This window comes from Pholcus phalangioides, unplaced genomic scaffold, assembly GCF_987345545.1.
Source record: "Pholcus phalangioides strain wild (caught in Gottingen) unplaced genomic scaffold, Ppha-v1.0 ptg000007l_1, whole genome shotgun sequence".
Lineage (NCBI taxonomy): Eukaryota > Metazoa > Arthropoda > Arachnida > Araneae > Pholcidae > Pholcus > Pholcus phalangioides.
This window is the reverse complement of record NW_028301600.1, coordinates 20,706,756-20,720,400: the sequence shown is the minus strand read 5'-3', so window position 1 is coordinate 20,720,400 and position 13,645 is coordinate 20,706,756. Positions and strand designations below refer to the sequence as shown.

Below are 13,645 nucleotides of genomic sequence, written 5' to 3'. Positions count from 1 at the left end.
CCTGCTAATTACAAATACAAATCTAGCTCATAAAGTAAATAATTGAAACGATTGGAGGGAAAATAAATGGAATTCGATACAAAGTAAGTGTATATTTCTAAACACACACGAAAATTTGAAAGGTTAATTCAACTAGTTGAAAAATAATATTAGAAGAGAAAAATTTCCAAAAACAAAAAAAACGTCAACACAACGGGGCCAACGTTTTTTTTCTTCCCATCAAGATGACGTGTTTATTCAGATAAAAACGTAGCTCAAACGACCTTCGCTTCTTAAGCTCTTTATCTTATTAGAGAAGCAAAAACTTCACACAAAAACTCATTTCTACCAGTTTTGCCGTCGATTTGGTGAAGTAGGAAAGAAAATGCCCTCAGCTACACTCACGTGATGTCCATCACTATTAGAACTAGTAATTCTAGGCGTTTAGACCACGTGCTATTTCATGGAGTACGATCCAAAAGTAACTTCAGCCACCTTTCATGCATATCAGGTAAGATTAGATTATGAAACTGACTCTTCTCTCTTGTCACATTGTGTGTTATTTATTTTTATTTTGGTGTTGGAAGCTTAATAATAATCTACGACACATATGTTCTTACAAAAAAATTGAAAGCGCTGTGTTGGGAAACATAATATGGGTCAGTGACACCTCATCTTTTTTTTTCTTTCTTAACATGTAAATCCGGATCATTTTCGAGTGTTAAGAGACTTAAAAAAAAAATTATTACGAGGAATATATGAAGGGGAATTTTTAAACATGTTTATTCTAAATACCATGCGAGATCAGATTTCTTCAAATATTTTAGTAAAAACAGGTTCTCAAAGGGATCTTGTTTTAATCAAGATTTGGTATAATTCCAGGTATATGATCACGGCCGTAACTAAGGGAGGGCAAGGGCAGTCTGGTGCCCCGGGGGTTGTCCAGAAAGAGCGTTAAGTTTGATTTTTGTTCGTTAAAAATCACGAGGGGAAGGAGTGCCAAAATGGGTACTTGCCGCTGGTGAGAGAGTCAAAAATTTCCGATTTTAGTCGCAGCCCTGTATATGATATTGGTTTTTGAAATGGTTTGGAAGAGGTAGTGATATTAGTATATACAGGGTGCGTAACTACTCTCGCCGCAAATTACTGGCGAATCGTTGATCCTAGAGGTATACTTCCAATTAGAAAAAACATCCAAATAATGCGTGGACCACAGATACGTCATTTATATTGCAAGGGGTTGTATAGTTATTGAAATAGAAAAAATAACTTTTTATATGGACACCTTGTGAGCAAAAACCCAATTAGAAAGTTGTTGCCCTGTCTCTTCTGGGGCCAACCAAAGAAATTCCACGTTTCTACGCACAATATTCGCAGAGATATTTGAATTCAAAAATCGCAGGAAATTTTGGAAAGAACAGCATAAACTAACCGAAAATGCCTTTCCCTCCTCATTTATGCTGTTTTTCCGTCAATTTTTCTCCTCTTTTTGATTCAAGTATCTCAAGCGAATATTACACTTAGAAACGTAGAATTTATTTTGTTGGCCTCAGGAGAGACAGGGCAACAACTTTTGTATTAGGTTTTTGAAGACAGAGTGTCCATATAAAAAAGCTTACTTTTTCATTTTAATAACTATACAACCCCCCTTGCAATATGAATGACGTATCTGAGGTCCACACGTTAGTTGGATATTTTTTTCCTAATTGGAAGTATACCTTTAGGATCAGCGGTTCGCCAGTAATTTGCGGTGAGAGTAGTTAGTTATGCACCCTGTATATTTTATTTTATCTTTTTTTAGTGATCATATGCAGTGAAACCTCGATATAACGATACTCTGTGAACCAAAAAAAAATATTGTTGTAGCGTGATTATCTTTACATTGAGAGGCAGCCGTTTAACTTCAGAGTTTTGCCATTTCCACTTGAAAAAATATCGTTGTAGAGGGATTTATCGTTATATCGAGTATCGTTGTAGCGAGGACCGTATGAAAATTTAGATTTTTTTATTTTGTTACACACTGTAGTTTCACTCTCAAAACTGGGACAGGGTAATTTTTGAACTCCTGTTGAGCATTTTTTAAGCTGGCATCATGCCTCTACGACGGACGGTTGATGAAATAAAGGCCGTGCAAAGGGCGTAGCGAGGAGGGGGGGGGGGACTTGGGGGTCTGGTCCCCCCGAAATGTGAGAAAATGACCGAAAAAAGGGAAAAATGGCCAAATCTGTTGTTCTATCACTTTGGTTCCCCCCCCCCCGAACGAAATTTCTGGCTACGCCCCTGGGCCGTGCTAATACTTACAGGACACCCTGTATATACTGTTTCCATAATATGGAAAGAATATTTACAGGATATTTCCTTTAGTTTCTTTACAAATTTATCATATACAGTCGAATCCCGTTACAACGAACGCCAAGAGACCGGAGAAATCACTTCGCTATAACGAAATTTCGTTATAAAGGAATTCCAGTTTTATACATTGTTCCTATGTAAGCTTATCATCTAGGGGATTAGAAAAGTGCTCGTTAAAACGAGATTTTCGCTATATCGGTATTCGTTAAAACGGAATTCGACTTTAAAATATCAATTAAAACCAGTGCCGTCTTAACGCACGGGCGCACCCGGTCACCGCCTGGGGGCCTCACAAAAATGAGATTTAGTTGAAATTTTCTGGAATTTACCTGGTAGGGCCACAAAAAAAACACTTGACCCGAGGGCCCATGATACTGTTAAGACGGCCCAGATTAAAACATGTTCAACAATAGGGCTCTTGCTTTTTTTTTCGTGTAAATACTGTATATTAAATTTTTTTTACACGAGCATGGTGTTCGAAAAGTATTACAAAGAAGTCCTACTCACTCAAGCGTATATATTTTAAATTTATATAATTATAAGTTGTCGATCAAGTGAGAATTAAAGGAAGTTTTAAACCGTTTCCCAGCAAATATTACAAATTTTTAAAACGAAGTTGAAGTATTTTTAATGCTCACATACTCAGGAACGGTATGCTTTGTTCGAGCTTTGTGATTGACGGGGGAATTACCAGGGCCGCAACTAGGGGGGGGGGTGGAGCAGACGGGTCTGGTGCCCCGGGTTGCTGGACCAGAGGGGGGCGCAGAATACACCCTTAAACTGCTCTTTCTACGTTACATGGGGGAGCAAAATGTGTTCTTGCCCCGGCTGACAAAGTATCTAGTTGCGGCCCTGGGAATAACTACCTGGAGTCTTGAATGTTCAGCAGTGAAAATTTTGCTATGACCTTGCCAGACCTTCAGTTTGTTGTTGAGACTGAAGGTTCCATTCTTTTAGTACCTTAGCGTAACCAGTTCCGGGTGTATCAGCTTTCACTGCGTCAATGACGTCCCGTTTTTAGCATCCGCTGTATACAGTTTCAAAGTATAGGAAAGTAGATTCAACACACACACATTCTTCCATCACGATCAGACATCGAATGTTCCATACACTTTAAAGCTATGAACGAACAGAATTCCGAACTAAATATGAACATTATTGATGATGAAGCCGTTAAAACTGAAAGTAATATTTCTTGCGACGAAAGTGAAACTCTGAGAGTAATATCGTCTCCGGATGCAACTGAAGTTATGCCAGATTTTCCTAGCGATGTTGCTCAGGACGTTTGTTGCAGGTCTTGTCACCGCGGACAAACTTCGCACGTGTGTGTCGTAAGCTATGAAAACGAGAAGAAAGTGATTATTGCGGTAGAAGTAAGTATGAACGGATTAGCTAATTTCGAAAATTTATTCTGGTTCGATCCAAAAAATGCGAGGGATCAAAACCGTGTGTCTATTTCGTAATATTTTCTTCTGCCGCTGTCTAATTTCATATTATATCAAAATAGACTCTTTAGTCTTATTTTACTGAATTATAGCCGGGGAAAAACATATCATGGATCACGATTTTTAAGTGAAATTTTTTATTTTTCATTCATACATTCCACAGAATTGCTTTGATGAGAAACGATAGATGTGCGAAACAATGAAACGTTCTACGATTTCATTGAATCTTTATTTTTCCCCAGCTCTCATACATTGGTCAAGAATGCCATTCAATACCAAATATCTTGGGACAAATGTATGGAAAGAAAGCAAGACGACTTGATTTGAGCTTTAATGCTTTAAGGTAAATGTGTAAAGATTTTAATTTCGAATCCTTTGATAAAAAAAATATTTTGCAAAAATTGCGTATTGTTCAGTTCTGTTGATAAAAATTTTTTATTTGAGGGGGGAATATACTTGATCAAGAGGAACAAAAACTGCAATGTAACATGGTGTCGCAAACCACGTTGAGAGGGTGAAAATCGCGAAAAACGAATGCAGGTTTTTACGTTGCGCTGGAACGACAAAAAGTACAATAACAACGACAAAAAGATTTATTTAATTAATTATTACAAGAGTTTTTGGAAGTGGTGGCCGCTGACGTCATTGCACAGTCTACAACGACGTAAAAACGATTCCCGGACGCATTCTAAGGTACCAGGTATGCTTTTGATGTGTCCACAGGTATCGCATAAACGAGTGATTTAAGGTGACCCCATGGCCCCCACATCTAGGCTGAGAATTTTTTCGGGCCCCCGGGCCAGGCTTTTCATGGGTTCCTTCTATAGCTAATTTGTAGCGTGAAAAAACAAAAAAATGGTGAGAATTGTCCCGGGCCCTGTCAGCCCCACCCTTGTGGGGGCCATGGGTCACCCCATAGGAAAAAGTCATACAGATTGAGATCCGGCGAGAGAATAGAATAGAAGCATTGGCTGTTTGAGAATAGAAATATTGGTTGTTTTGATAACTTTAGTATGTAGTAAGTTTTATTTTTATTTGTGTGATTATAGAAGCAATTCATTTTTGATTTGTTGCTGTTAACGTTCCAGTGATTTGAGTGGTCTGCAAATGTTTCCTTTCCTTGAAGAATTGGTTTTAGACAATAATGCGTTGGATGACTCAGTGCAATTCGTATCTCTCCCTCGATTGCACACCTTATCTCTGAATAAAAACAATGTGAGTATGATGCTTTAATTATCTTTTTTTCACGTTCACGGTGTTCTTTTTTCGTTTTTGAACTGCTGAATGGGCATCTGAAGTTTTCGAGCATTCTTCGTTTCAGTCAAATATACGAGTGAGCGTGATCACGAAAAATTTGGGCTTCTATTCATGCACCAGCTCAGTAGTGATTAAAATCTGCCTACAATAATTTTCATGAAAAAAAGTCTGTACCAACTGAACGCTAGCTTTCAGCATTAACCCCCACAATCTGCAACAGAGCTCCTAGGCTCGGATTTTAGAAACCTTGGCTCGGACCTTTGGCGGGACTCTCTATAGTTTATTTATAGCGTGGGAAAAAAAGATGAGAATCGTCTCTGCCCACCTCCGGGCTGGATCCCTGTCGACCCCCCCCCAAAGCTGAATTAACTTTCAAGCGGCTTTGCCCCATTCTTCTGGGAGCCATCAACTTCAGAGCTGTAAAGATAGAGCGTTGTATCTACAGGATAATCGTAAATTCTTTCAACCAGGAAATTTTATTGATAGAACACATTAACACAGACAGTATTTGCGATGTAACCGAATTCATTTCATAGTACACAGGTACCAGAAAAGAGTTAAGTTGCATGTTCACGTTGCTCGCTTTAACAGTAAAAAAAAGATCTCACTAATTTAATGAGTTGCACAATCTGATTCACTTCAGAGAAAGGCTCAAAATAGATACACAGCCTCTTCACCGATTAATCTGTCACACCCTTTCGTAGACAGCAGAGCGTCTTGGCATGGTGTTGATCTTGTCCGCAGCATTAACTATTCTCATGATGAGATAATGATCTACAAGTTCCTTTTAATGTACTTTCAAAAGATGTTCGGCGGATTGAGGTCCGGATCGGAATGTGAGGATGCCAAGTCATGGCATATACTCATACTTTTTTGGCATTAAAGACCGAATGCGGCCATTGTAAATATTGTTGATCCTGATGTGTATTTTTGTTGAAAAAATTTACGATCACCCTGTATAACAGCGAAAATTCCTACTGAGTTGAATGCTGCTGGATTGCAATGGCTTCAAGCTGATAATGAAACCATTATTGCTAATGACGGATTTTTTTCGATTTTTTGCGATAGTTTTCTGACGTTGAAAGACTATTAAGTGAGCTTGAGAGCTTATATCCGGATCTCACATATCTGAGTCTTCTCGGAAATCCTGCCTGTCCGGATCAGCTCTCAAATTGCGAAAAAGATGACGAAGATTATGTGAGATATAGGTATGTAGTATTACATCACATGCGATTAATAAATTATTAATTTTACTCATTATTTCTTGTTTATATTCAAATGAGCTTGCCAGTTAGAAATATTTTTTACGTGGTTGTTTTTTTCCCACAGGTATTACGTTTTGCATCGAATTCCACGTTTAAAGTTCTTGGATTCAACTCCTGTCCGAGAATACGAGCGTATTGAATCAAAACGAGTGGGCTCTTTTATGAAAGTAGTAAAACCGCCGGTAAACAAAACATCATCAAATACTGATGAGATTATGTACATATTGTTATGTTATAAAAATGCCCATTTTTTCCCAGTAGATAACCCTGAATTTTTTTTATCTCGGAGTTTCATATACCACTACGTTCAAAAAGTTCCATTTTATCACGAAGGAATGAGTACGGATAGAACCCGTTTATTTGGTGTTTTCTTCGAAGTAAGTACCCTATGCAATTAGGGTACAATTCCATTTTTGTCATCATTCATACAAAAATGTAAATGCGGATTGCAAGCATTCTTTTGCCACATCCTTCAGTGCCTTCGTCGCTGCTCGCTGTACTTCGGAACCTGAGAGAATCATTTTCCCTTAAGCAAATTTTTTATCCGAAGGAAAAGGAAGAAGTCACATGGGGTGAGATCAGGGGAATAAGCTGGTGTGTGGAAGTATCAGAATGTCATGTTTTGACAGGTAAATCTGATACCAGGAGAAGAACCTATGAGCTAGTGCATTTTCATGAATCAAACACCCATGACTTGGCCTTCCAAAGATATGGGCTGCTTGTGTCTCACCGAATCATACAGACGTTTCAGGACTCACAGGTCCCTCCTGGTGTTAGATTACCTATCAAAACATCATTCCGATACTTCCGCAACCAGCGTATTCCCCTGACCTTGCCCCATGTGACTTTTTCCTGTTTCTTCTGATAAAAAATTAATGAGCAACGATTCTCAGGTTATGAAGAAGTGCAACGAACAGCGACGAAGGCACTGAAGGATGTGGCAAAAGGAGGCTTGCAATCCGCATTTGCACCTTTTATGAACAATGGCAGAAATTCATAATTGCATAGGATAGTTACTTCGAAGGAAACACCAAATAAACAGGTTCTATCTGTACTCATGCTCCAGTAACAAAATAAGTTCCGAAACTTTTTGAACGTAGTGATATGTTGGACACTGGACGAAGAAAGTGGAAAGTTTCAATACCACGGAATCTAATTTTTCAAATCATGCTTTCGGTAGTTAAAACGTGAAATTTACCTTTTACTAAATTGACGTGACAATGGAATATACAGTGTTAGGTACATGTTTTACAGCACTTTCTACTGAGTTCGTTTTGTATTTTTTTATATTTCCCGAAACTCTTCCAATGTACTCTAATTAGGATGTACTTACAGTTATTTTCATTAACTATATTTATTTAAAATTCATTCAGGACGAAATTGACTATGGAGAAGAACAAGATCCTGAAGATTTCGTTCATTATTCCCCACTTCCATCAAATAGCAAGAAAGAAGGAACACACAGAGGTAAGTAATGAATTGTGACGAAAGACGTCACTCTCCCTTGTTAATACGACAGATACAGGAAACTGGCTGAGTAAAGAGATATCAATGTTTCAGGACCGTGAGGGCAGAGATGAATTTTCTTTTCCTGAAACATCGATACCTCCTGACTTCGCCAGTTTTCCTGTATCTGCCGTATTAACAAGGGAGAGTGACGTCTTTCGTCATATACCGCCATCTGGTGGCCCTGATGTCATTTGCGAGCTATTAGTAAAATGTTGCCACCGTCCATTGCACGGAGCCATTCAGCATATACATACGCACCAAGGAGAGACAATTCTATCTGTCTGCTTAGTTGGTAGAGTACTCGTCCGCGGGAACGAGGTACCAGGGTTCGAGTCCCCGTGAGGGCAGAGGTGAATTTTCCTTTCGATATCTCCATCCTTTCGAATTTTCCATCGATATCTCCTTACTTAGCCAGTTTCCTGAATCTGCCGAAGTAATGAATTGTATAAAATTAGGTGGTAGACTAATGTAGGCTTTCACGACTCAGACGTCAAGGTGCAGGGGCACAGGAGGTTAAAAATGAGTGACGATGCTTAAAGTGCACCTCTAATTTATCGCTATATATAGAATGACCATATGTCCCGCTATTATATTTGATATCATCCTTTTTGATCCTGAATTTGTGAATATTTTCTTCGCGTAAAATTCTAAGATACGTTTTAATTTAACGTAGGGGACTGAAACTACATTCTGCGTTGTTTCTGAGGCCTTCACTGTCAGTAGAAGGAGCAAAGCAATTTAACTTGGTTCAGGATGCATAGTCTTCCATCAACACCATATCAAAGATGTCTCTATTTTAGTGTGGCTTGTAGTAGAATGTCTTGAAGATCTCTCGGAAAACTCTCCAATCGCATTGATCTCTCCAAGAAATATAGCCATAGGGAATAGTTGTGAATCGTTGAAATATGTTATTTGGTCTTTGTGGTTTAGCGCTAATAACGAGGTCGACTGCATTAATATTTGCCTATACAAATTCCTCGCGTAGGCAGAATAATGGCTCATCTCTGGTGGGCCCAGCGGCCTAGGGATCAAACTTGTTAGTTCTTAAATTTTGTCACTAGAAATTTGTTAGAAAATCAATGTATGGTAACCAACTGGAAATCTTGGCTTAGAAATTAGTATTAGAAATTAGAAATTAGTTTTTTAGCCATATTCTCAAAGAGCGATTTTATTATATCTTTTTACGGCTATGTTTATATTGCTGAGCAATACCATTTATATTTTATATGACTGGTGTTGCATGAGCAACATTTGCAGAAAGGTGCCGGTGTCTCTGTCATAGGCGTACGTAGAATTTTCTCAAAAGGGGGGGGGGTTCAATTTTTTTCGCTCTCAGGGGGGGGTGTTATGTTTTTTCCTGTAAAATAATACTATAATCTCGGTTTGAGGGGGGTTAGAACCTCAAACCCCCCCCCCCCTTGCGTACGCCAATGGTCCCTGTCAAGGTAAGGATATTCCGGGCTGAAGAGTCATTGTCCAGTGGAATTCGAACTTCCAAATGTTTCATCCACAACTGGCATATTCAACGTCGACTCCGTTTCTGTCCACCGCAGATGTGGACGAAACGTTTGGAAGTCCCAATTATTCCCCTTGACCGGAATCTACATATTCTTCTCAGATATTCAAATGAACCGTCTTATATATAACAAGATGGACAAAAATGGCCATTCAAGTATTACGTCAGCATCGATGGGGGGTTCGGGTATGCTGACTTTTGATGACAAGGGGGGAGGGGGTTTGAATAATGCTTACGTCATCAACCACCCTTTATAAAAATATGAGATATTCTTAATGGTATCTTACTGGGTGTACCGAAAATGAGAAAAACCTTTCGCTAGTTTGTGGGCACCTGAACTAACATTATTTTTATTGATAAGTCCTATAGAATCACTTTAGCGATCCCTAGATGTCCCGCTGATCCTTCAAGTGAGCTGGAAATGTGTCCGGGCCGCTCAAGTGTTCTAGAAATGTGTAGCGGGCTGCTTAAAGTGCTCTGAAACTGTGTCGCGCGTCACTCAAATGATCTGTAACTACACCGTTGATCACTTAGATAATCTGGGAATGTCCCACGGGTAACTTGAGTAATGTAGAACTGCATTGCGGGCTGCTTCAGTGCTCCAAAACTGTGCCACATTCCACTTAAGAGATCTCTAAATGTTCCACAGACAACTTAAGTATTCTGGAACTGTGCCGTGGGTCACTCTGTAGATGTGTCGCGGGTCACTAAAATAGTCTGGAATTGCGCCACAGATCACTTAAGCGATCTGTAAATGTGCCGCTTGGCTCATTTTCACCAAAATTAGGTTTGAAGTGGCGGACCACATCAGATATCCCTGAGAGCCATAAGTTTGGCATTTGTGGCTTAGAAGGTGGGTCGCAATGAATTTCTTAACGAAAAATTTTGTGTTCTTAGCCATCAAATAGCATTGAAGTTAATACAGAAATTGATTATAGTAACATATATAAAGGTATTTTCTCCCCAAATTAAATTTTTTTTTCCAATATTTTCTGCATAAATTTTTTCTTGTTTTATCATACCCCCCCCCCCCTCGCGTACGTATCTGATTCCAATATACATTAGGAGGTGGGGGGAAGCGCTGGTGAAAATTTGAGGGGGGGGGTCAAAATGGCTAAAAATCTGCTGACGTAATACTTGAACGGCCCCAAAGCCCCAAAAAAAAAGAAAAATCAATCGCTTATTTGGAAAACCTTTCTGTTCCTTTTACTGAAAAAATATTAGTCAATTTCCATACTAATTCACCAGGTGCTTCTCTGTCTTCATTTCAAGTTTTTAGCTATTTCATTATATTCCTATACATTTATTAAACTTATCAAATTATAGAAAAAGAAGAAACGAACGCTTCTAAAAAATTACTCGTGATATTCTACGCATGTATACATGATTTGGTTCATTCATGTAGGAGCATTCGGAAAATTGCGACAGCGTTACACAGGGGCTCATTCAGAAGGGAACAGGTTCATACGTGACAAAGAACTCTGAAAATGGGAATCTAAGCAGCAGGAATGATACAGTAGCAAGCTAAAAGTTATTCGCCGTTTGGTCTTTTCTGTAAAATAGAAACAATTCGCCTTGATGTGTTCCGTCGGGTGATCCGTCTGATTAGCACCTGGTCAGACCTATCCTGACTAGTTACATGAGTTCCATACATGTATGCAGCTATGTAATTAACAGAGGTACTATATACCGCGTGTACAAACTTTTGGGAGGAGTAAGTGACTCAAAGACGAATCGAAATTAAGAAGCAATGCAGGGTCGAAAATGCTTTCCTGACACGGCAGCACACACCAGAAGTGAAAGGACACCACGTAAGTGAATATTCATTTTAACCCCTTCGCTTACAAGCGATTGGCAAGAAATTCAGATGATCTCTATTCGACGAATCGGGATAAATATGGTAACCTTGTCCTAACCTAACCGCACGTTAGAAAAGGGAAAAGAAGGAGAAGGAAAATAAAGAAGAGAAAAGGAAGGAAAAAAAACAAGAAAGAGTAAAACAGTATAATACAGAGTGGTTACAATTAAAGCTCCCGTACTCTGAGTAGTTGCTGCTTATCCGAATACAGCCAAATTTTTAGGATATCTTAATGAGACCATGGGAGAGAAATTTATGAAATAAAAAAAAAATAGGGTTTTTTTTCATCAACGTTTATTCATGTCAATTACCTGCTCGCCTCCATGAATTTGAATTTTCTTTGTCTTTGACTAATTAATTAAGGTTTTTCCAATATTGTATGTATAACATGAATATCAGGGATTTATCTCTGGAGTTCTGAATTCATCTGTGTTGTGGTGCAAATAAATATATCTTATCTAGTTCAATTTTCGACCACCGGGTGAAAAATGGCGCTTTTTATTGATTTTAAACCAGCAGGTTCCAATGGAATACGTTCTCCAGAACGGGTGCTACATAGGTCGGAGTAGGTCTCCCGTTCTGGAGGACGTATTCCATTAAAACTGGTTCAGAAAAGATGGGAAAAACTTCAAGAGGTAATAGTACACACAATACAAACAATTGTCATCAAAAAATGCATGGTCTAATATGAAACGCAAACGCGCTAGCGTGTTTCGAAACGACCGCTCCGCAAACGTTAAAATGGCATTCCTGTTGAAATTTATCGGGAGAAAAAGAACACATTATTTATTTATTTATTTAAATAGAAACTACAGGCAAAAGCCCAGTTACAGTTTGCATATATATGAATACAAGAAAAACATATATATACAAAATTCAAAGTTTAAAAATATACATCATCAGTATTATTGCATCTCAGAAATCGGTACAATGGAGAATTTTTCAAAACATCAGAATGATATGGATTATCGTCTGATGTTATATTATGCATGCAAATGTAACCTGGGAAAAAAGAAGAAACCGTATACAAATCTGCGCCACAGTGAATAAAAGGCGCGGACTCAGTATTACTAAAGTGTGCCATTATCCCGTACGTTACAACTGTTAAAACGGTTGCACGCTGGAATAACTTCACAGGGCTGGCGTCCGCGCCTTTTTTTCACTGTGACGTAGATTTGCATACGGTTTCTTCTTCTTCCCCAGGTTACATTTGCATGCATGGTGTTCTTTTTCTCCCGATAAATTTCAACAGGAATGCCGTTTCAATGTTTGCGGAGCGATCGTTTCGAAACACGCTAGCGCGTTTGCGTTTCATATTAGACCATGCATTCTTTGATGACAATTGTTTGTATTGGTGTGTACTATCACCTCTTGAAGTTTTTCCTATCTTTTCTGAATCACCCTGTATAGGCTATATGGACCACGGAAAAATGTAAAATGCAATAAAAAGCGTTACTTTTTTCCCTTGTAGTCAAAAAGTGAAATATATTTTTATTTCATGTCCCTCTTTCCCATGATCTCATTAAGATATCCTGAAAATTTGGTTGTATTCGGATAAGCAGTTTTTGGGGGAAAAACTACTTAGAGTACGGGAGAACTTCGGTTAGAATCACTCTGTAGATAAGAAAGTTTTTTAGAGCCTCTTTTCACCCTCATCCTACATGTTCTCGTTCATTCTTATATGTATATAGTAGAAAGATACATCACATGTGGAGAAAAAAGTCACTATCAGGGTATAGAAAAAAACGAAGAGAAAAACAATTTATAGGGTTACAACAAAGCTTTGCGATGAGGGAAAAAAATTAAACCGAGAGAACTTGTTTGAATTTACTCCACTGGCGTTTGGACACACAATATTACGTCCTTGATCGTAAAGTGGTTAATAATAAATGTACTGTATACCAGAAGGTGTTTCAAGTGTCGTCTACGATCTGTAATACAGGCCTCAAATTTCTGAACATTAAGGAAGATTCCGGGCATGTCTTGAGGTTCCCTGCAATGCGTTCAGCCAACCATCTCAGCGCTATCTATGAGAGTGTCGTACACCAGTGCGTTGATACGCCCCCAGAAAAAGTAATCAAGATATGGCAGATCCGGTGATTGAGCTGGCCAATGAGCCAAACGCCACCCGTACGTCATTTACCATGTCAGGAAAGAATTTCTAACCATGCATTGCTTGTGATTTTGATTCGTTTTTTGAGTCACCCACTTCTTCCAAAAGTTTGTACACGCGGTAGCGAATCACCCTGTATACATATGCAGTGGTGGGATTCAAACAGCTTGAGGCTGGCATTACGCTATAGAAGTTTCAAAGTTCTGTCATAAAATTTAAAAAATGCAGCCAATTAGCGTATCGGTTACATTTTAATGTAACCAGTAGGCCTATTTGTTGTTTCTTTTCTGTAAAAGATCTTTTATCTAACTTTTATCGTGTAATCCCGGTCTAACAATTTGTTCGTGGGGA

The 13,645-nt window shown here is 38.7% G+C and overlaps 1 protein-coding gene across 1 annotated transcript; it reads left to right on the top strand.

Annotated features, from left to right (window-relative positions):
- The first annotated feature begins 283 nt into the window (after positions 1-283).
- On the top strand, positions 284-11,845 carry LOC149085047 (leucine-rich melanocyte differentiation-associated protein-like). Its single transcript, XM_089232820.1, has 7 exons — positions 284-490; positions 4,019-4,119; positions 4,865-4,991; positions 6,102-6,241; positions 6,363-6,480; positions 7,672-7,765; positions 10,729-11,845. The coding sequence occupies exons 1-7, from the start codon at positions 443-445 to the stop codon at positions 10,806-10,808; spliced, it is 708 nt and encodes a 235-aa protein (XP_089088946.1). The 5' UTR covers positions 284-442; the 3' UTR covers positions 10,809-11,845.
- Positions 11,846-13,645: the final 1,800 nt, after the last annotated feature.